The following is a 23058-nucleotide window of genomic DNA, read 5'->3' on the forward strand; positions in this document are numbered from 1 at the left end:
GGACGGTCGACTAAAGTTCAAGGTTGTTTCAAAATAGTTTAAACATTTAAGTACTAAATTAGCGTCTGCGTCCAGTTTAATCCAAAGGTCATCATAACAAAACATTTATATTATTTTCAAATTTAAATAATATATAGTGTGATGTATGCATAAAACGTAGGCCCTAGTCTAAACTTTTCCTAAAGTTAACTGCCACAAACATGCCAATTTATAATTTAATCACACTGCTAATGAATAAGTGATTTTTTTTAGGGATATCGCCAATATATGGTATTTTTCAAATACATCGTATTTGGTGAGATTAAACAGGGAAACTATATTAAACCTGAGTTTTACTTTTCTATATTATCAGTGTTTGAGAATTTTTAGAGTTCATTTTGTAACTAGGACCTGTATTATAATCGTTGTAATCAAAATTCTGCTTAACTGTTAATATAAATATACAAAACACAAATATAAACTATATTCCCGTTCACATGACCAAAATTGAATATTTTACACACATGTGCAAAACTATATTTGCTAAGCGTTTACATGACTACTGTATAAAAGGAAGATGGCCTGAGTATAATCTCATTTAGAAACATTTGCTCAGGTAAGCAAGTTTTGCTGTGCGTACACATTACCAACAATTGTCTAAAATACTCAAGAACTACTTTTTAATTCACATGTGGTCTCCACTAGGTGCAAACTATTCAGAATTACACATGCGAGTATATTTACTCATGTATGCAGCACAAATCAGTAAAAGTCAGTATCTATCTGTGATATTTGTATTTTTGCAGAGTTCTTTACACTGTATTTTCTTTGACACTTGACTTTTTATATTGATGTTGATCATCACATTGTTTTTCCATTACCACAGTTTAACACCCAATAGCCGATATATTTTTCGTGTTAGGGTGTCGTTAAACACCCATTCATTCATTGTATGCAAATTCGTTCATATGACCAAATTTACTCAGGTATGCAAATTTGCATATATGTAAACAAATACTCTTGTATGCAAATGTGCGCATGTGAACGGGATTTTAGTTGTCCGTGTTATATCCTAATGACCGGCCTCGGTGGTGTCGTGGTTAAGCCATCGGACATAAGGCCTGTAGGTACAGGGTTCGCAACCCTGTACCGGCTCACACCCAGAGCACGTTTTAATGACTCAATGGGTAGGTGTAAGACCACTACACCCTTTTCTCTTTAACTAACCACTAACAACTAACCCACTGTTCTGGACAGACAGCCAGGTTAGCCGAGGTGTGTGTGCCCAGGACAGCGTGCTTGAACCTTAATTGGATATAAGCACGAACATAAGTTGAAATGAAAATATATCCTAATATGTGCCTTTCTAGAACACAAAAAGACCCGAATAAAAGTTGAAACAGTGGACTGGTGAATATTTATGATTCAGCGTGTTTTTTATTGTTGTTATTAAAATGTTTTGTTTACCTATCAGTTAAGAATATGTGAACAAGAAATGGTGGCATTTTTTTAAAAGGGAAGGGGTGTCGGAAGGTAAAACAATTAATTTAATACTATGAATATCACCAGTAAAACATTCAATTTGATATTATAAAGTTAAAGTTTCTTTTGTTTGACGACATCACTAGAGCACATTAGTTTATTCATTGACTTATGAATATCTGGTGATACAAATTTGTCATAAATAGTCCAACATCTTATATTGTACTGGTTTGTCATTTTCATACGTCCAATTGCCAGTATAGGAATATATATATATATATATATATATATATATATAGAGAGAGAGAGAGAGAGAGAGAGAGAGAGAGAGAGAGAGAGAGAGAGAGTAATACATTCGTGTCCGTTAGATACCATTTATCTTACAACGAGTTGTTTTAAAATTATCTAACGAGTTGTGAGATAAATGGTATCTAACGGACACGAATGTATTATTCTATTCCTTACATATTTCAAAAGCCTTTTTCGACTAAAAGTTATTTACAGCCGTTGCACTTGTAGCTAATTTACGCGTCACAGACACATGATTGTCAGGTTAACTATACGCCACAGTGTAATCTATTTCCACCGTGTTGTTTTTCATTGGCTGCATGACACTGGTGACCTGGTCATCACCTAGGAGCAGCCAGTCGTATGTCTTGAAATTGTTAACACAACTCGTGTGTTATAAATTTTTTTTAACACAATAGTGTTCTCACCAACGGGTATGTAAGAAAGTAATTTATGTTTCTATGAACGCTTCTTGTCATATATTTTTTATTTTCATCGTCTACTACTAGTGTAGTAAGTATTGGGTAAATATGGTATGAGAGAAATATAATTAGACAGGGCCATAAGTAATGGGGTGGGGGTGGCATATGAGTACGGAGTTGGGGGGGGGGGGGCTAATTTTGCCCGATGTTTATTAGCATTACCATCAAAAGGTTATATAGGATTGCAAACAAATCACTACGCACTTTTATATGGATTCCAACTAATGTTAGAATGATGGAACAGGTTTCAGGCCAGCTCATTTTTCTTGAATATATCCATCCTGGGGCGTAGCCAGAGATGAAAAAACCGCCGAGGAAAATCCTGTAAAATAAATATCAGTGTCATGGGAAAAATAAAATAAATCTGGGGAAATTCCAGACAAGGCAAGCGCCTCGACTTCCTCATGCTGGACCGGCCTCGGTGGCGTCGTGGCAGGCCATCGGTCTACAGGCTGGTAGGTACTGGGTTCGGATCCCAGTCGAGGCATGGGATTTTTAATCCAGATACCGACTCCAAACCCTGAGTGAGTGCTCCGCAAGGCTCAATGGGTACGTGTAAACCACTTGCACCGACCAGTGATCCATAACTGGTTCAACAAAGGCTATGGTTTGTGCTATCCTGTCTGTGGGAAGCGCAAATAAAAGATTCCTTGCTGCCTGTCGTAAAAAGAGTAGCCTATGTGGCGACAGCGGGTTTCCTCTAAAACACAGTGTCAGAATGACCATATGTTTGACGTCCAATAGCCGATGATAAGATAAAAAATCAATGTGCTCCAGTGGCGTCGTTAAATAAAACAAACTTTACTTTTGTTTTCCTCATGCTGGCTACGCCATTGCATCGTTTTTGCTTGAAATTCGTGGATTTGCACCAGCACTTTATACTTTATAGGAGGTGGGTGTATTTGGGGCAGGCTCCAAGTGAAATAATAAAATGTGCCCTTTTTGTTTAGCTGCAAAAGATCATGTATCCCGGTTCTAACTGCCCGCCCCCATTATTTTGTGCTAGGTATGGCCCTACCAGGGTTATACATGGACGACCTTTATGAAATTATAATTATTTCACAATATCTGTACAGTTACAGTTTATACCGGATGACACTCATCGGTGTTAACCTTTCCGAGTAACAACTAAACACCAACAAATATTTTAACTGTAGACTGGTAGCTGTGGGGGGCGGGAGATGATCACGGTGGCGCGGTGGTTAGCCGTCACGTTTAAAACTGGTAGGTTTGGCTTGGCTTCAAATCCTCTACTGCCTCCTCCCAAAATGCGCGGTAAGTCTGAGATCGATCCCCGACGGTGGGCCCATTGGGCTATTTCTCGCTCCAGCCAGTGCACCACGACTGGTATATCAAAGGCCGTGGTATGTGTTATCCTGTCTGTGGGGTGGTGCATATAAAAGATCCCTTGCTGCTAATCGAAAAGAGTAGCCCATGAAGTGGCGACAGCGGGTTTCCACTCTCATTATCTGTGTGGTTCTTAACCGACGCCATATAACCGTAAATAAATTGTGTTGAGTGGTGCGTCGTTAAATAAAACATTTCCTTTCCTCCCAAAATGTGCGCTCAGTGGCATGTCCAGGAGAATGAGCGCTCGCGAACAATTCGACTGGTACCGTCGTATTCCATTATATTACATTAACTTTCATTTATATGTAAAAAAAAGTCTAACGACCGACCATGATGCCACGGGTATAAAGTCAATGCAACACTCTTTTACAAGGGATTGTTCTGAAATGCTGCCATTTAACACGTTTCCTACTAATAGTTTTAAATTATAACAACTAAACTTGCATGTTAAATTAATTTTCTTGTTTAGAATATCAATGTCTGTATATATTCTCTGTTTTTCTGGTCTTCCTACGAGATATTCCTACATTCATTGTAATGTTTCACGTAACCCGAACTGGATTTTACCTTGCAATAATTTCGTTATTTTGTAAAAAATATATAGTAGGAAATAAAATGTAGTTTGGGCTACTGTAAGTAGTAGGACTACGATAAAGACTTTGGGTATACAGGTATGCATGTTATATGTTGCTGTTGTTGCATATTCCTCCGAGCACCACAAAACTAGGTCATCTGCATATAGTTCTGCATGTATCCCTTTGGGTAGTTGTGTGACCAGGTCATTGATGAAGATGATGAAGAGAGTAGGTGAGAGTACTCCTCCCTGAGGTACTCCATGGCGTATGAGTACTTTCTTGCTGTGTTGGCCATCTCCCATTACTCTCGCCCTTCGATTATGAAGATAAAGACATGTTGCCACATATACCGTTGTTTGTAGATTTGCTAGCAGGCCATCTTTCCAGACCTTGTCAAAGGCCTTTTGCAGATCAACGAAGGAGGCAAGGACAACCTTCTGTGCTTGGAAAGCATCTTCGATTACTTGTGACAGGTAGGTGGCCTAGTCTTCTATGCTGCGGAATTGTCTAAATCCTGCCTGTTCTTGAATGATGATGTTCTGTGTCAAGGAACTGTTGAAGCCGATGGTTGATGATACGCTCTAGAGTCTAGCAGACACAGCTAGTTAGGCTGATGAGTCTGTGGCTGCTTTCCTTTTGTTTGTTTTTACCTTTTTTCAGTATGGGTATCATCACCGCATCTTTCCAGATGTGTGGCACCTTACCTTCAGACCAGCTTAGGTTGAAAATGTCCAACAACTTGGATCTCGCAGTATTGCCTAGGTGTTTCAGCATTTCATTAGTAACACCATCCAGTACTTGAGATTTCTTATTTTTTAGATGTTTGAGGGCATTTTCAAGTTCTGGTAGAGTTATACTATTCGTCATGGAATCGTGCGGGGTATCTCTACTTGCCGTTTCTTTTAATTCCCTTCTTTCATCTGAGTTGTTGTGATGGTAATGTCACTTTCCTTGGCATAGGTCTTTGCTAAAAGGTCAGCAGATTTCTTACCCGTGAGTATATTTCCATCTTCCATTAGAGTGATCTTCTGTCTATAGGATTCTTCCTCATTTATTTTTTATTTTTATTTTTTTAAGTTTCCATAATTTGGTGCTGTCCTTGTCAAGGCTGAGTGCAGCGGTTTTTCCTCTCCAGCTTTTTCTTTTGGATTCAATCTTGATTCTGAGGTATATGGCTTTAGCATGCTGGAGCTTTAGGTTGTTGTTTTGGCTCGGGTTAGACTCTGCTTCTTCCCTTACCCGGGTCAGTTCATCATGTGCCATTTGAAGGTTTTTTTATTCCAGTAAGAAGCATACACTTTCCTGACTCCTCTTGGGATATTTTCTGTGGCAGCTTTAATGATTTGAAGGTTGAATTCCTTCACTAAAGTGTCTATGTTCCTTCCCTGCACTTTAATTTCTTTGGTCAACTCGTTTGTGCCAAGCTTCAAAAGTTCCCATTTGGCTTTCTTGTAGTTCCACCTTGGGGGCTGTGAAGCTATATGGATTTTGCTATCACTTATGGTTAGGACCGGCGATGGTCACTCCCCCCTAGCTGTGGTCCTACTTCTCGACTAATGACTCTATGACCATCGTCAGTACAGAAGGCAAGGTCAGGTTGGTTCATCAAGTGGGTCATTGATGAGATTAAGGTTCTTTTCATCCTGCTAGCATTCTATCTCCTCTCCTCTTTTGTCAATGTTGTTGTAACCCCAGCTCTGGGATTGGCTGTTGAAGTCTCCAACAAATAGGAAGTTACTGTCTGGTGTCTGGATATCATCAACGGAGAGTTCTTTGTCATTTGGGCAGTAAATATTTACAATGTGAAGCTCAGATGTTTTTGTTTTGATCTTGACCCCAATGAATTCAGCTTCCTCCATATACCTATTGGTTTCAATGACATTGATGTTGTTCCTAACCAGAGTGACTACCCCACCGTTGGTTCTTCCATTGCGATCACTTCTGAAAGTCTGGTAACCTCTGACCTTGAAGCTCATCGATTCTTTCAGATGGGATTCTTGGATGCAACAGATGTTGATCTGGTTTTCATGCATAAAGTGCTGAAGCTCTGTCTCCTCAGCATTCCAGTGCATTATGTTGATAGGGGTGTTTTCTTTCGTTGCTTTTGTTTTGCCAGTAGTTTACTTCCTCGTCCCCTGGCTCCGCAAGACGGTCGGGAAGGACTTCCAGTAGCCGAGGATGGGGGCCCCCTCGAGGTAAGGAGCCCAGCGCTGCACCTGCCTGGTGAGTCATCACACGCTGAGTATCAATCACGTCATTAATGTCCAGAAATGTAGTCATAACAGCTGTTGATGCATGGTATTGTGGTCTATTAGAGTGCGCCGTGCAGCCCAATACCTCTGACTTCAGCACTCGAGGTTTCTGTTAGCGTTACCTTACCCTTAGTCCATATCATTCTAGCCTCTACCCATTGATCAGTCCAGCTTAGGTGTCCCTAACAGAAGCCAAAGCTCCTACTGGCATAGATCTCTGGATCACTGAGACATACAAGCCTCCGCACCACGGCAAGGAATGGACTAAGAAGGATGACCAGAAACACGTCGGTTCTACGGAAATGAATAATTTAAACAATAAAATATAAGTAATATTTGATTTCAGTGATCATAAACGGTTCTAATAGTGAGAAATATGCTGTAGTGTTTAAACACTAGGTTCTGTCGCTTTAAACGGAAACATTTTAACAATAGTAATAAATTCGGGATAATCTCTTTAAAGAGACAGTCCGAGTAGTCTGCCATACACTATGCATGAAGCTTAACTTTTAATTTTGGTAAACTGAAATGAAACGAGTTCTTTTCCTTGTCCTCATATTGTGGCAGATAATTTTTGTAAACGTCAAAGTAAGTGACCTCAGTGGGTGTACTTGAATACGTGGAATGTTACGGGCACATGTACTAGCTTACATATTTCTTTTGTGAATGTTCTTGGTAGACGTTTGTCATGTTTTAGATCCATTTTAAAAATCTCCAAATTTCTATTGTCAACTACTTTCAACTTTTGGTAATATTATCAACTGTTCTTCAGGGCCCCGTTCCACGAAGCGATCTTGACGCTAAGATTACATCAAGTGCATTAGGTAGTTATGCACTTAGGGTGACCTTAGAGCTAAGACCAATATCCTGGTTTCAACTAATACGTTATGATGCAATTCTAAAAGTAGAGGAAACCTATTGCCACTGAAAAGGGTTAAACCTTTACTGATTAGCAACAACATATATCTATTTTCACCTTTCGAATACTTGAAGGTGTATTCTAACAGCTGTGCACAATGTTTAAAATAATAAAAAGGTATGGCTCCAGAATTTATGATACATAATTTCCCACAAACGGCTGAAGAAAGAGCACCTTACTTGCTGTCATATTTTCATTTAAAAAAGCAATGAAACCTGAAGTCCTTTGCGTTGCACCATACTATTTGTTTGGCAACAAGACATCTGGACCGATAGATAGCCTTTGGTTTAAATAAGATTTATTACAGTGACATATGTGGTTTTGGGATGAGCCAACAGGCGTATTCCTACATTAAAATATCTCTCTGCCATAGCCTTTGACATTGGTTGGGGCAGGGAATAACCTGAAAGCTCCACCAAGGGAAGCCGATTCTAAATCCATCACAGTGAACATGCAAGCACCCTGTCAAGACACACCAACGTGTATTATCAACAGTTATTAGATATCGAACATCATTGCATTGTCACACACATGAATGAGGGAAGAAATCTATTGCGATATGGCTAAACTGAGCAGCATTGGCTCTTACAAATGCACATGCTCACATACAGATGAAAGGTCGTGATCAGAAAAATCCCAAATCAGTCCAGTGAGGGAAATTGATCTTATAATCTACCATACCTGTTAGCATTCTACCAATAAACTAGGCCTAGATCCTTCTCCTGGTTTGGACAATAACTGGCCATGTACTTATTTAAAACAAGACTTTTAAGTCACATCATACACATAGTATATAGTTAATCTGAACTGTCTTTTTTTAAAGTTTTATAAGCACAGATCATGGTCTATGTAGATTGACAGATCTTTTTTCAAGGCTGAGATGTTGGACGTTCTTCCAGTTGCACATGCTTGAGATTGTGAAAACAACAACAATACGTAAATCTACTGAAGTATTTTATTTCAAATCAATCAACATGTCAGTATGATATTGTGTCTATTTAAAAGGTGCAACAGATCTGTACACACAACACACTACTGTTATGCCAACAATGCCTACCCATCCCAGCATCTTTTCAATACCGTGATCCTGTCCGACTCCAGGTGTCACCATCAATGCCTTTACATATTAACAGAAACTAAATATTTTCATGTGGAACAAAACATACATGCGTAGCCCTATGTCTGGAACTGAGAGTCTTGAACAAGTTTGAAAACATATAATGGAAACACAAAATGGGTATAACTAAGCACTTCTCTAAACTTTACAGATGCAGAATCTAAAACTCCCAATATCTAGAGTTTCCTTCACTTCCGTTTATTGACTAAACTAACACTGTCTGTGGTACATGACGATTTGTAAATAGTCCTAAATGTCCTATGAATCTAAATGCTGAAAACTGCAGTTTGCTTTAGAATTCAGTTTTGATAACAGCATACAGTAGTTTTCAATAGCCTCATGAGTTGATTAGCTAAACCTAACAGCATTTACCTTTAATTTTATTATTTATTTTAAAAATCATTATTTTAAATTTAGAAAATATGTGTGTGGAGAGTGAAGTTGGTGTTTGTGAAGTTAAGTTTACACATTACACTAAACAGTGTATTTCTCCTTAACAACTTAGCTAATGGAATGTTGCACTTATATGTAGGCAATCTATGTGGGTTTAAAAGGGAACAAATTGCAACAAAACATTTTTACATAGTTTTTGGTACTACTTGATATGGAAAATAACCTGGAAATGGTCTCAGAGCACCCTGGTTTTAGTACAAGATCAGAGGACACTTGGACTAATACGTAAAGAATAAGCGTTATTTCTATAACACATTAATATTTTACCAGATTATAAACTATAATTATTCAGGATCAAAGAGAAAAAAAATTGGTAAATCTAAATTCCTATCAGCTATGCAGAAATGGTGTTATATAAACTTACTTTACATTATGCGAGATTGTACCATCTGCAACTGTCTTCATTAATGTTATTATAAAGATCTAACAATCAAACATACACCACACATTGTGCATGCAACATGTCTGTATGAAAAAGGTTAGCAACTTATTGCACAGTATAGTAACTGAATGAATGTGCATGAACTAAACAGAAAAAAATCAACAAAACAATATAAATATTAATGTATAAAAAAGTAATGGAAAAACCAGTGTAAAAAAAAAATATATATTGAGGCATAAGAACAATAAACAAAAATAAACAAAAATGATATACAAAGCAAAATAGTAACAAACAATTACAGTGTCAATTTCATGATAAGTGAATTGTGAAATATATCTGTAACATGCAAGTTTCTTCACTATGTTACAATTAATATGTGACAAATTATTCTCAGTTAAACATGGTAGCTTGAACATATTAAGCATGTCATCTTACATTCACACAATTTATCTTGACATATTTGTGTTTATCATGTTCTAAATAACTAAATAAATGAAGTCAGTGACTGGATCATAATTCAATTTATATTTGACCACAAAGTCTGTACTGACTAGAAACAAGATATGTACACAATGTATACGAGATATTTAAGAACTTTGGTCATGCAGTAGCCATGAAAGAGATAACAAGAGATGTTGAATATAATGCTGAATATACAGTAACAATACATATAGCAGTACAGTTAGTAAATACTAGTGAATGAATATGAAATTCAATTTAAATTAGTATGTTAGACAAATGAGCAATTATTGTTTTGAAATGACATTCAATTAATAAAATTGTTGTGAAAGTGTATCAAAATTAATTCATATACCAGTAGACTAGTGTAAACAGAATGGATGTTTGCTTGCATAATGAATCCATGTTTTTAATTTACAAATTTTTAAAATATGTGAAGATAGAATTTATTAATATAATTACAGATCCAGTCATTGTCTTTAGGTTTAAGGAAGCAAATAAGCAATACATTCAAGTTAGCATTGTTGTTTGTGTTTAAAAGTCTCTTCAGTGTGTGACCTGGCAAGATAGCAGTTATATTTCCAACACAACAAACTCTAAATATTAGAAAAAACTACAAAATACATTAATGAAAAAACACTTATGAAAAGCAATCTTTACGCTGAATATTCAACCTGAGGCTGGGAAATAGTACAAGCTATTAACTTTAGTGGAATTATCAAGACTATTATGTAAAGACCAAGTCAAAAGTCTGAATAAAGTTTGGAATTATGCCACGTAACAAACTCAAGACTATTATGTTAAGACTTAAGTCAAAAGTCTGAATAAAGTTTGGAATTATGCCACGTAACAAACTGAAGACTATTATGTAAAGACCAAGTCAAAAGTCTGAATAAAGTTTGAGTCCGGATTATGATTTATGAAGATTTGAGCAATATGTCAATATGTACAATGTACAACTGTCACTGTTGATTACTTCTTTCAGGTTATTTACCACTAATAATTGGTCAATGTCATAATTAATATTCATGAACAATGCGACAATACATAAATAGCTGTGAATCCTAATATTTTGAAAAACCAATTTAAGTACACAACTGGTAATATTTGCATAACTTACAAACATTTGAACAGACCGAAGAATAACATCTATTCTCATTTTGTCCATTTAGCATGATATAGAATGTTTGCATACAATATGCTGAATGATTGGTATTATTCAAACTAAATCAACAAGGTCCGTATTGTGATATATCTTTCGAAAAAGGTTATGTATATAAATTAGCAATAAATATATATTATTTTTACAAAAAATAACAACACCATTATGATTAAAACTGAACATCCAAAAATGTTCAATTGTTTCAGCTGCTTTGAATTCTTGTGTGTTATTTGATTTGCAGTAATATTTCCTCATAAAAACTTACAACAGTTATTTCTGAATATACCTTCTGAATAAAGTTTACCAAACAAAGGACAGTAGTTTAGATTTTAATTGATTCATACTATATTTATGCTTCAATAAAAAAAATATTTCTTAATAATAATAATAATTCAAGTAAACGTTTCTGAAAATGTTGTTTAACATTAGTATTAAGACCAACCTCTGGAGAATATTATTCAACTAAAAATGGAAAACATACTTCATAACATTTTTAGTACAATTAACATAAATATAAATCTATAAAATTGATAATATATTTTGCACACAGCCTTAACTTAAGTACATCAAATTATAAATAAATAAATATATATATATATATATATATACAATATATCTACACGGCTCTATTTATACTACAGTTATTTGACTTCTTGTGGATAGGTTATATTATTAAATTACAGTGAAACCTCTCAAAACCGGACCCTCTGTAAACCGAAATTCTCTCAAAACAAGACGTTTTTCATGGTCCCGTTTTAAATATCTGTGCAGACTTTTTACTTGGACCCGAGGATGTCCGATTTAGAGGAGTTTCACTGTATGTGAACATCTATGTCTATGTATGTGTGAAATAAAACAGTTATGATACCAGCAGAATGTTTGTTTATTTAAAGTATTTTATTTAACTCACTTGTGATTAAAGGTGAACAGTATCATGTTATGAATGAGATGGGATTGATGTAATTAGTTGCTTTTTTCAATGGTTGAAGCTGGATCTCCGTATATTTTCAGCTAAACAATTTTACCCAATAGTCTGTTCTGTAATAGAATATCGACTATATTACACTAACTGTTCAACTAGGTGATTACTTTTAAGCGTGAGTAAGAACTTCTCTCCCAGGAGCTTTTCAAGTTGTTGAGTTAGGCTTAGCCTAACAATCTTATTTTCTCCTTGTCTGTTTAAAATGTAAGACCCTCAACTTTGGAGACTGCGCAGTAAGCTAAGATTTAGTGTTCCTGTGATCACCTGGCAGGATGTATTTTTGGTACAGCACTTGCCTGAGGTGCATTATGTCAAATGGTATATCAAATATCATCATATACACATGTATGTTGTTCTCTCTGTGAGAAAGTCATCATAAAACATCCCTTGCTGCTATTGGAAGGAGTAGCCTATGTGGTAGAGAAGCTGGTTTCGTACACACTATCTAAACTAAGTGTTGCTATAATTTTCTTTTATATACTTAAAAATGAGTCGGGATATCATTTAAGCAAAATTCAGTGGTGGACATTGGTTGCTCATCTTCGACTAGTTTTCAAATAATTCCAATTAGGAAGACAACCACTTAATATGTATTACACAACTTAACCACATATTATACATTAGTTTTTCTCTGAACAAACTGGAAGAAAATGAACTGTGACAACCATTGACCAACCAACCTTAACTCAGAAATCTTGTGTAATAATAGGATTTGTTCCAATGTACATCTTGGAACATAAAAAGAGTATTCACTAAAATGACCAACCATAACTTCACTGTAGTCCAAAAACTCACCATGAACCACAACAAAGGCCTCACATTTATTCAAGAATGTGTCTGGTCAGCAAATAGTGGAGGAAATTAATACAGAAGTCAACACATGGTGGAATTGAAAAGGTGGGATCAATTTAGTTATGATTATATAAAAATGGGTGTGACATGTAACAAGAAATTGGAAATTTGTATTCCATTCAATAATACACGTACCTGTACATATTAAATATGGATATTAAGTAAGTGCTTGGTTAAATTACTGTGAGGGTGAATTTAATATAAACTGGGTTGTAAAAATAATACCACACCCATTATGATAAATTTGTGTAAGATTCTTGAACAACAAACTAATAAGAAATCATGTTTTTTATAGATAACATAAACTTCAGAAATTACTATTGTGTGATTTTCTAAAGCATAACTGCATTTCAAAATAACAAACATGATATTATATTTGTGTTTATATTATAATTTATATAAATCAAATTCATATACTTCACTTCTTTTTGTTTGCTTGAGGAATATGAGACTTTTGGATAATCACATCATGTGATAATTAATTAACATTAAGGTTGTTTTAACCCTAAAGTACAAGTGTAAAACACAACACTGCTGATTAAGTGTCAAAAGTGAAGGCAAATCATTTCAAATAAAAAACATAATAAACAAATTTAATAATATTAACAAACAGCAACAAAGTAGTAATAAATATAAAATGAAAACATAAACAATGTTTTTGACAAAAAAGTATAAAAACAATTCCCAGAAAGGAATGTTTTATGAGTGGAATGTATTGCATCTCACAAATAACATACATGTATGTATGTATCAAAACTGAGAATGTATCATATATAGTTTCTACCAAGTCCAGTACATGTAATCAGAGCATATTATACTGAACTGCAAAAGAAACACAAATCAGGGGTATATTGTTAGTTTGTAATTAGAACAGACTTACTTGATTACAAACACTCAATTATTACCCATATGGTTAAACATATCTTGGCACATATCAAAGTGATATGTCCCACTAGAACGCCAACTGAGACGTAACACTTTGTGACGTCATCGATTGCCACACTACAACATTACAGGAACGTCAACCAAACGAGTTGAGTGATATAAACTAAGATTGATTATGGGTAATAAATAGAATATTAAACTTGCTACCATTTCATATCATGCTTATGTCCCTTGTGAAATAATGTTCATTGTCATTCGCAAAAGCTTGTGACAATTGAAAATTATTTCACTCGGGACATGAACATGATATGAAATGGAAGATCGTTTAATATCCTGTAATTCTGTGAACTGATATAAGGTATATCAACCTGTAATTCTGTGAACTGAAAAAAGGTATATCAACCTGTAATTCTGTGAACTGATAAAAGGTATATCAACCTGTAATTCTGTGAACTGATAAAAGGTATATCAACCTGTAATTCTCCGGGATCTCAATGCATGTTAATCCCCTCTTAAAAAACTAAATTAAATTTTACAGATGAAAATTATATTTGCATTTCTTATGGTGTTCAGTATACTTGTGTCCTGAATACCACAAATAAGACCTGCCAGTGTTACTCGCCTTTTAAATACAGGTGTTTCTATTGTGTCAGGCGGCACTGCAAGTCTGGAGGATATTGTCTGAAGTCGTGCACCTAACACACTTGCAGAATAATTCTGGTGATCTATGCGATTTTAACTTTTACATTAAAAATAATTGACAGTCACCATATAACTTTTGACTTTCCAACTTTTAGCATGTAATATTTTGTAGACTGCCTTATTTCAAAAGTGAAAATAAATAAAAGGAAATAAAATTACAATTTTGGTCCTTTTAGAACCAGAAGTTATTTACTAGAAATTATACTACACTAAGTCTTTTGATTCTGGATCAGTGAATAATACCACCTCATGTTCCACTGAATAATGTCACTTTGAGTTCCACTGAATAATGTGACTTTAAATTACATTGGACCGGCAGCTTGTAGATGAATAATGATATACGCAATATCAAAGATGAAAATTACCATGGACCCCCCAAAAAAAACTAATCAAGAAAATATTGCAAGGTCTTTAAAAGTAGAATAAATATTGTGATCCTTTCATCAGAGAATGAAACCAGGAACACTTGTAAAGTGGCACTAAATATCTAATTCTGAAAATCCAGACATCTCTGCAGTTTAATTAATTTTCATTACTTTTAATATTTCATTTTCGTGACATTGTATGTACAAATCAAAATGAAATAATATTTTGTGTATTAAGAATTATTATCTCTATACAAAACAAAGTCCATAGACTTTTTAAACAAAGTCAATTTAAGACCTGATTAAAAACATCAATGGAAACATTACAGAAAAACAAAAGACAGCAATTAAAACAAGTAAAACTAGAGCATTCTGAATTGAGAATTATAACAAAAGAATTCCTCCTTTCAATAATACAGCTCTATATCCTCATCAACTAGACTGGTCCAAAAAGTGATGACGTCATCGAAACTAAACACACTGACTCATGTTGCCTGAATGAGATGTTGTACCTGCACAATTTACTACACAATGTCGTAGAACAGAAATATTAAACATAAATGGCTCTATCCTTGACCCATTATGCTTCACAGTAAAGTGTGTGTGGAGTCACGTGGTGGATAACGGTATTCCTCGGGAACAAACTGCATCATAGCAAATGCTGATCACCTACATACCCTGTCCCACAATCTTTTCTTCTCTGTTGCATATATAGGACTAAGGCAAAAGTTTCTAAAAACTGAAAATTTAGAAGAAAAAGGTTTAATAAAATGTACTACTTTTACTCAACAGTTGGTCTACTCTATACATAATTTCATTTCTAAAATCTGTTGCTAGTTATTTCATTCTTAGTGCTAACATTGTACATACACAACTTTTAGAACAAAGCACAAATGCATACAATAATTGCATTGAAAAATTGGAAAACACCACGTGTACTTTGAACACATAATATAATATATTACAAAAAATACATTTAAAATGATATGCAGCATTTATTATTAATGATAAGATTAATTTGCACATGCACATAATATATTTAGCACACTGTAAAATAACACGGTTTACAATAAAACGTTAGTACATAATATTATGTAAATAAGAAAATTCATAGAAGATGTGTGACCATTGTTAATTATTGGCAGCACAAAATCCCTTAAACGGTACAAAAGAATTTATATAGAAATATAACAAGACAATTTTAAAGACTAATAATGCATGTATTATTATTTAGGATAGAAAACAAATACCTGACACATCGTACATTCTATATCTACCATAGAGAATTAATACACAATTCAACACTGAATTATTATTTTAGCTATGAATTATAATAAATATTGCAATAAAAGTTTTTACATAGTTCATACAGGCTTAAAGAGATTTTTTTTCAAGGACTATAAAAGTACTTTTAAAGTTTTAAGCACATTTGAGATGTTTTAAGGACTGCATTTTTTAACTATAACATTATTCATTAGACACAATACATGTGCATCTATGGTAATCATAACACATGCCTAAAACCCGGATTAATATTATACACATTCAATGCATACTGACAAAGTGTTTTAGTGTATTTTTGACAATTTAACATTTCTAATGAACACATGAAAATGGTTAATTACCTCAGTACTGTACATGTAATGTAAGTATCTGCCACTCATTTTAGAAGTCGTTTACCAACAAATATGCACAGTTCTAGGAAATTCACTACTTCAGGTGTGTGAATAATTCAATACCCAATAATAGTAATATGGTAATAGTCTAAAAATGTTAGTGAAAAATCAACAATTTTTTTTTCGGTAATTTTGTTTTAGAGAAATGTGTTATATTTATTGTAATTGTATTTTCATTTCTAAATTTTTAGAGTTTTTTCTACAATTCAAGACTTTAAATACAAAATTCAATAACTTTTTAAAGCATAAAATCCATATTTACAATTTAAATTACTTTTTAATCACTACCCTGAAAATCAAAGATTTTTCAAGACCTGTGTGAACCATAATTTACAAATACATGTACTCCCATTAACATTTCATTTCAAAACCCACAGTGTTATTTATTATTTATAATTTTTAAAACTGATATTTTATTGAATACTTAAAATTTAGCACTTTTGATCATTTAATTCTAAAATCATAGTTTATGGGATGAAGTAATTGTTTATTGACAGCAGCTTTATAATATGGAACCAAACAGGAAGCCCAATACTATGAGCATCAAGCACCTAACATTACTACATGTATGTGTTTGTATGTACAAGTGCATTACACTGTGCATGTCTATGTACAAGTGGGACATACTGCGTGTGTCTATGTACAAATGTGTGACACGTACAAATGTGTGACACTGCTTGTGAGTGTAAAAGGGCAAGCCTGTGTACACCTGACTACATGTATAATATGTGCTAGGACTTAAAAACTCTTTCTTTTCTATCCAAAATTAGATTTAAGTTCAGGGTGATTTCAACTTTTTACATAACCAAATCATAGTACAGTGAACTCTGACCTAACCAGCATCTGTGTAAGACCCTCTTTCCATTAATGAGATTTCACATGTGTAGAAATGTGTTTTTCCATAGCTGTGTTTTTGCAAGTGGATTACTATACAAAATTATAAGTTGCTGAAGTGTACTTTTATATTAAGCCTTTGTGTTATGACATTATTGTGCTGAAAAAAAATCATGCGCAGAAAAATTGCACATCATCAACTTTTTTTTCCAGCCAGAGCAATTAATTGCAAATATAAAAAAAGTACTGTGTGTATGCACTGTACAATAAACTTGCATGCAAAAACATCTTTATGATAAGTGAACCTAATTTGAAATTCTGTGTAAACCAGCATGATATCATAGCGCCATCAAGTAACAATAGCTTGGGTGACATCTGACACTGTTTATATACCATTTTGTTGTCCGTCAGTCACACTTGAATCTGATTTAGGCAGAGTCCACTATATATGCTTATCATTATCTTACATAAATTTGAAATCCATATTAGCAACAAAAATTATTTCTAATAACGTACAATACTGATTCAGATATAATCATATTATTATTATTATTATTATTATTATTATTGTAAGAAGATGAGAAGTAGTGCAAACTATCAACAAGAAACATTAAACAAAAAGAAATCAATACATACTTTACTAAAAACTGCTAATTATCTTGACCAAGGAATGTATACACATCTTTTCCAGATGCAGTAAAAGTATGATTTGAAATTTCAGCAGTACTTGATAATCTTATTTTAATATAGCATGAACAAACTTCGATCACCATTCATGACTCTATCTGCTGGAACAGCCTACCTTTAGATATAGGCTTTCAGAGGATTTTACAAATAATGCTTTAAGTATGATTTATATTTCAACTATCTACACTAACTATATACTTGTCTAGTTTTAGCTATTTGCAAGACTTCACTTCAAACAATTAACACAAGATGTTTATAACGAGACGAGACAACACTCCAACAACACAAAGCACAACACACTCCCACAACACAAAGCACAACACACTCCCACAACACAAAGCACAACGGAGATGAAAATGCAGCACATAGTGCTCAGCAAAAATACTCGGTAATCTGCCATCTACATACATTAAATTTTATCTGGGAAAATCGTACTTGTACATGATTAATAAAAGCAATAAAATAAAAGTTATTTTATTTTATTTTACAACCAAAAAAGTAAAGTAAAGTTTGTTTTATTTAACGACACCACTAGAGCACATTGATTTTTTATCTTATCATCGGCTATTGGACGTCAAACATATGCTCATTCTGACACTGTTTTTAGAGGAAACCCGCTGTCGCCACATAGGCTACTCTTTTTACGACAGGCAGCAAGGGATCTTTTATTTGCGCTTCCCACAGGCAGGATAGCACAAACCATGGCCTTTGTTGAACCAGTTATGGATCACTGGTCGGTGCAAGTGGTTTACACCTACCCATTGAGCCTTGCGGAGCACTCACTCAGGGTTTGGAGTCGGTATCTGGATTAAAAATCCCATGCCTCGACTGGGATCCGAACCCAGTACCTACCAGCCTGTAGACCGATGGCCTGCCACGACGCCACCGAGGCCGGTTTTTACAACCAAAATGCATTATTTTAATTTTATCATATTTTGGATTTGTAAATCCAACACAGACATCATATTCTACAAACTAATGAATGGTATTACCATTATTAATATAACTTGTATCAGCAAATAACTTTATTTTAGTTATAACTGACATTGGAAATTACAGACCACGTACTGTTTGTATCTGTCATGAATAAAACACCTTCTGGCTTTTTCATGGTACACATAGTATGTATGCTGATGTTTTTAAAATTAATTTATGTATTTAATATACAGTATTTAATTTTAACCAATCATAGTCACAGTAATTCATGTTCTAAATTTTAACATAACAAACTAACCAATGCCAGTATAACAGGGTAGACAACTCTAGTAAAATGAATTGTAGTAACTATGAGAATGTAAATCTGAACAGAATGGAATTGTCCAACATAAATATAGGTATTACTGTGTGCATTTAATTTAAAAATCATCATATCATTCATATTTGTTAACATTTTGAATTTAGGTAACGTCTAAAAACTGTTTTGTGAAATGTATGCCTGATTTGCAACACACTTAAAAAAATGACACAAAGTCATGTGCAGGATTATAAATTTAAATTTGAAACATTAATAGCTACTAATCAATACAATTCCAAATTTATTTATCTTGGTGGTAGGCTGTTCACCCTGTAAATACTAAATTAAATGTAGTTTCTACAGCAACATAACTACTATACCTCTATATTTACTATACCTCTATATTTACTATACCTCTATCTACAAGCACTAGCTATACATGTATGTCACTTAACTTCAAATAATAATGATCAGCATAAATCTGTGTTGTTGTTTTTTTAAAACTAAATTGTGTTACCTTTCTGACACCCAACAGCCGATATGTATTTTTGTGCTGGGGTGTCGGTGAACATACATTCATTCATTCATTCATTCACTCATTATTTTATTTTTGACAAACATTTATGCTACCATGTAATTATGTTTTAAATATGAACAAATTAGAAATGATTTGTATTTAACTTTTAAAATAAAAAAGAAAGCCACCTACATGTATCTTGTGTAAATGGTAAGAAACTTTTAACTTTGATCAATTTTTTCTCACCAATATTTGATTAGATTTAATTAAATTTTAAAATTAAATAAAACTAATTTAAAGTACACTGTACATGTGTATGCAAATTTTTTTTAAATTAATATGTCAATACTCTAAATAAAATATAAAACTTACTGTGAGAAAAACACTCAGTTATTTACAAAATAATGGAGAGGTTTAGAATGCTTACACTAATTAAGACTAGATGGTGTATCTTTATAGTATTAATAATTAATCCAATGTCAACCATTTCAATACCAATTTGAGAGGTGAAGGTGCAACTTACTTCACCAGTGTTTTGTGTTGTGTAAACAAATTTCATAAAGTTAAAAAAAGAACCCCTACTAGATCCATCTATGTTATACATGTATCAGTATATTTAATCTGGCAAGTTAATTTTCATATAATTTGTTTATGTATAAAACTTTGCCATACAACACAAATACTTGTGATACTTGACCTATAAAAATGTAAAAAAACAAAAAACCCCACAAAAGATGACATTACTGTGTGAAACACATGATACTGACTAATTTTTTCACACCATTTAAAATGCTTTCTCTTCTTTTTTCAAGCTACACTTATTAAAACTGTTGTGAAAAAATGCCGAAAATACTAAATTTCAATAAAATTATATTTTAAGTAGCATAATGATTTGCATTAAATATATATATTTGCTACAAGTTTGTACTTACATGTTGATTCATTTTAACAAATAAAAGCTGATGTGTAATGTGTATAAATATTGCATGATGCACTGCGATTGATGTTGTCAAAACCAAACTTTGTCACTACACCTAGACTTACAAATATATGTAAGAAATCTAAACCTCCCTAGTATTTACATTTAAGCTTGTAAATGTTAACAAACACCAGTTGATCATGCACAAACAACAAATGTATGTGATCATAACAAGAACAAACTGGTCAGTCTGCGAACTTTTTCTATGTTGTCTTTATACATGTACATACACTTTTACAGACAATTTTACATTTGTTTAAAACAAAATTTAAAAGTTAGACAAAAATTTAAATTATATTGAATGTGGAAAGTAACAAAAACAATAATACTAAAAAGTTGGGGTTTTTTTGTTTTTTTTAATAAGATGTTTTAATTCTTTTGGTTTACATTTCTTGAAATTTTAATACAACTTATACAAAAACATCTATAAATTTCATATGCTTTGACCAAAAACAAATTTAAAAATGGAATGGTGCTGTTACTAAGCTAAGACTAAGTATTTATATAAAATTAATGGGACTTAATCCCATATAATATAATTTCTTGCTTGTGTAATAATAATGAGCTTTAATCCCATGTAATATAATTTCCTGCTTGTGTAATAAAAATCGGACTTAATCTAATGTAATATAATTTCATACCTTGTGTATGCACTTGTAGTATGTTTCTGCCTACAGAAAGACTGGGATTTTGACCAGTTCTTTCTCCTATGATCACATGTAATTACAGGCATCTACAGTAACAGCGTGAGATAAGACACATCAAGCTACGGAGGAGCGGTGCGCTCTAGTCATGCTTGCTGCACAGAGAAAGGGACTACTCCAGCCAGGGCCAGTGATAAACGTCCACTTACATGAAAATGGCTACTGGACAACACACTTCTGAGTTATGTCCCCTACACTGTCAGCAATTTTAGATGGCAGATCACTCACTTTAGATTGGAGTTCGCTTAAATTTGTGGGAAAGGCTGAAAACAGGAAAAAAGAGACATTGCACAGGCAACTGAACACAGCACATGAATGTATCACAGGCAGCAAAGGAGTGTCGGCAACAGTCAATATCACACAACATGGACACAGGGTAGGAGACTGCAGATGATGGCTATTTTTGCATATATCCATAATAATAATAATAGTTTAAAGGTTTTATATTTTCATTGAAAAAAAAAGAGAAAAGGTTCAATAGCTATTAAATTGACTTATCAAAGGAACCTTCAATTTATGTCTAATTTAGACTAGTTGTTTTGTATATATGATTTAATGCTTTTGTACACAATTATCTCCCATTATCTGACATTTGTTCTAGAATTGCCATTGTGAGCGGAAGAAATTATTGGAGACTTTGGAATTGAAAAGTGGAAAATTGGGTTTATTATTAACAGCTGACATCAAAGCAAATGCATAATTGAACAAGGAGTAGCATATTATGGAGCAATCATGCATCTCTGAAGTGATCAGTGAGAAATTTTATGTTAATGGAAGTTTAAAAGATGAATTTTATGTACATAAGAACTTCAAACAAAAACATATATATTTTCATTGGCACGTGCACTGTTGATGTTCTGTATACAAATAGCATTCTGAGATTATTACTAAAGCAATACATGTCCCCCTAACAAATTTCCAAGGGATGTAATACATGTATATAAATATAATATTTCAAAGAGGGTGATAGCGCATTCAAAATGTTATTATACCGACTGCATCACTGTCAAGTTACAGTGTACAACTAGTCACGTTGTCAAAAAAGGGCCAAAACCTATTAAAACACAAACTTGATCTGTTGCTCTGTGTGTACCTAAAAAGCTACATACAAATTGTAGGTCATTATCTTGAAATATTGTAAACAAAACTGTGATGGTTGTAATATCTTCTAAGTTCAAGGGCCATAACTCTATTAAAAATGGGCAAATACCCATGAAACGCAATCTTGATCTCTAACTCTACATGATAATGGTATATGCAACCTTTCAGCTCAATACTTTGACACATTGCAAAGAAAACAAGGAAAAAAACTGATGGTTGTAACAGCTCCTATGTGTAAGTTCAAGTGACTGTAACTTGATCGGTAACTCTACATCAAAAACTGATGGTTGTATCAGCTCCTATGCGTAAGTTCAAGTGACTGTAACTTGATCGGTAACTCTACATCAAAAAGCTATACACAAAATTTCAGCTCAATATTCTGAGGCAATGGGACAACAAATAATATAAAAAAACATATTTGAGACTGCTAGAAAGTAAGACAAATGGATGGACAGATGAAGACAGAATCTATAGTACCCTCCAGTTGGACTGGTAGAGGACTAATACAAATATATATGATTATTTTAATATAATGAATGTATTTTTAATAAGAAATTCACAAATATTAAATGTTTTTTGTTTGTTAGGTTTTTTTAATTTTAAAAATAACATAATTATGATGTATATTCATACAAAAATG

General features: G+C 33.6%; 1 protein-coding gene across 3 annotated transcripts in view; it reads right to left on the minus strand.

The window, feature by feature from the left end:
* Positions 1-13818: 13818 nt before the first annotated feature.
* Positions 13819-23058, minus strand: part of LOC121383229 (complexin-like) — a 158871-nt gene continuing 149631 nt past the window's right edge. For 2 of the 3 annotated variants that reach the window (XM_041513120.1, XM_041513119.1), the window contains 2 exons: positions 21467-21580; positions 13819-15425 (listed from right to left, as the gene is read on the minus strand). In XM_041513120.1, coding sequence (XP_041369054.1) covers positions 21477-21580 — 104 coding nt within the window. In that variant the 3' untranslated portion in view covers positions 13819-15425; positions 21467-21476. The remainder of the gene's footprint in view (positions 15426-21466; positions 21581-23058) is intronic. The other variant, XM_041513121.1, reaches the window with a different exon arrangement.

This window comes from Gigantopelta aegis, chromosome 10 (genome assembly GCF_016097555.1).
Source record: "Gigantopelta aegis isolate Gae_Host chromosome 10, Gae_host_genome, whole genome shotgun sequence".
NCBI lineage: Eukaryota > Metazoa > Mollusca > Gastropoda > Neomphalida > Peltospiridae > Gigantopelta > Gigantopelta aegis.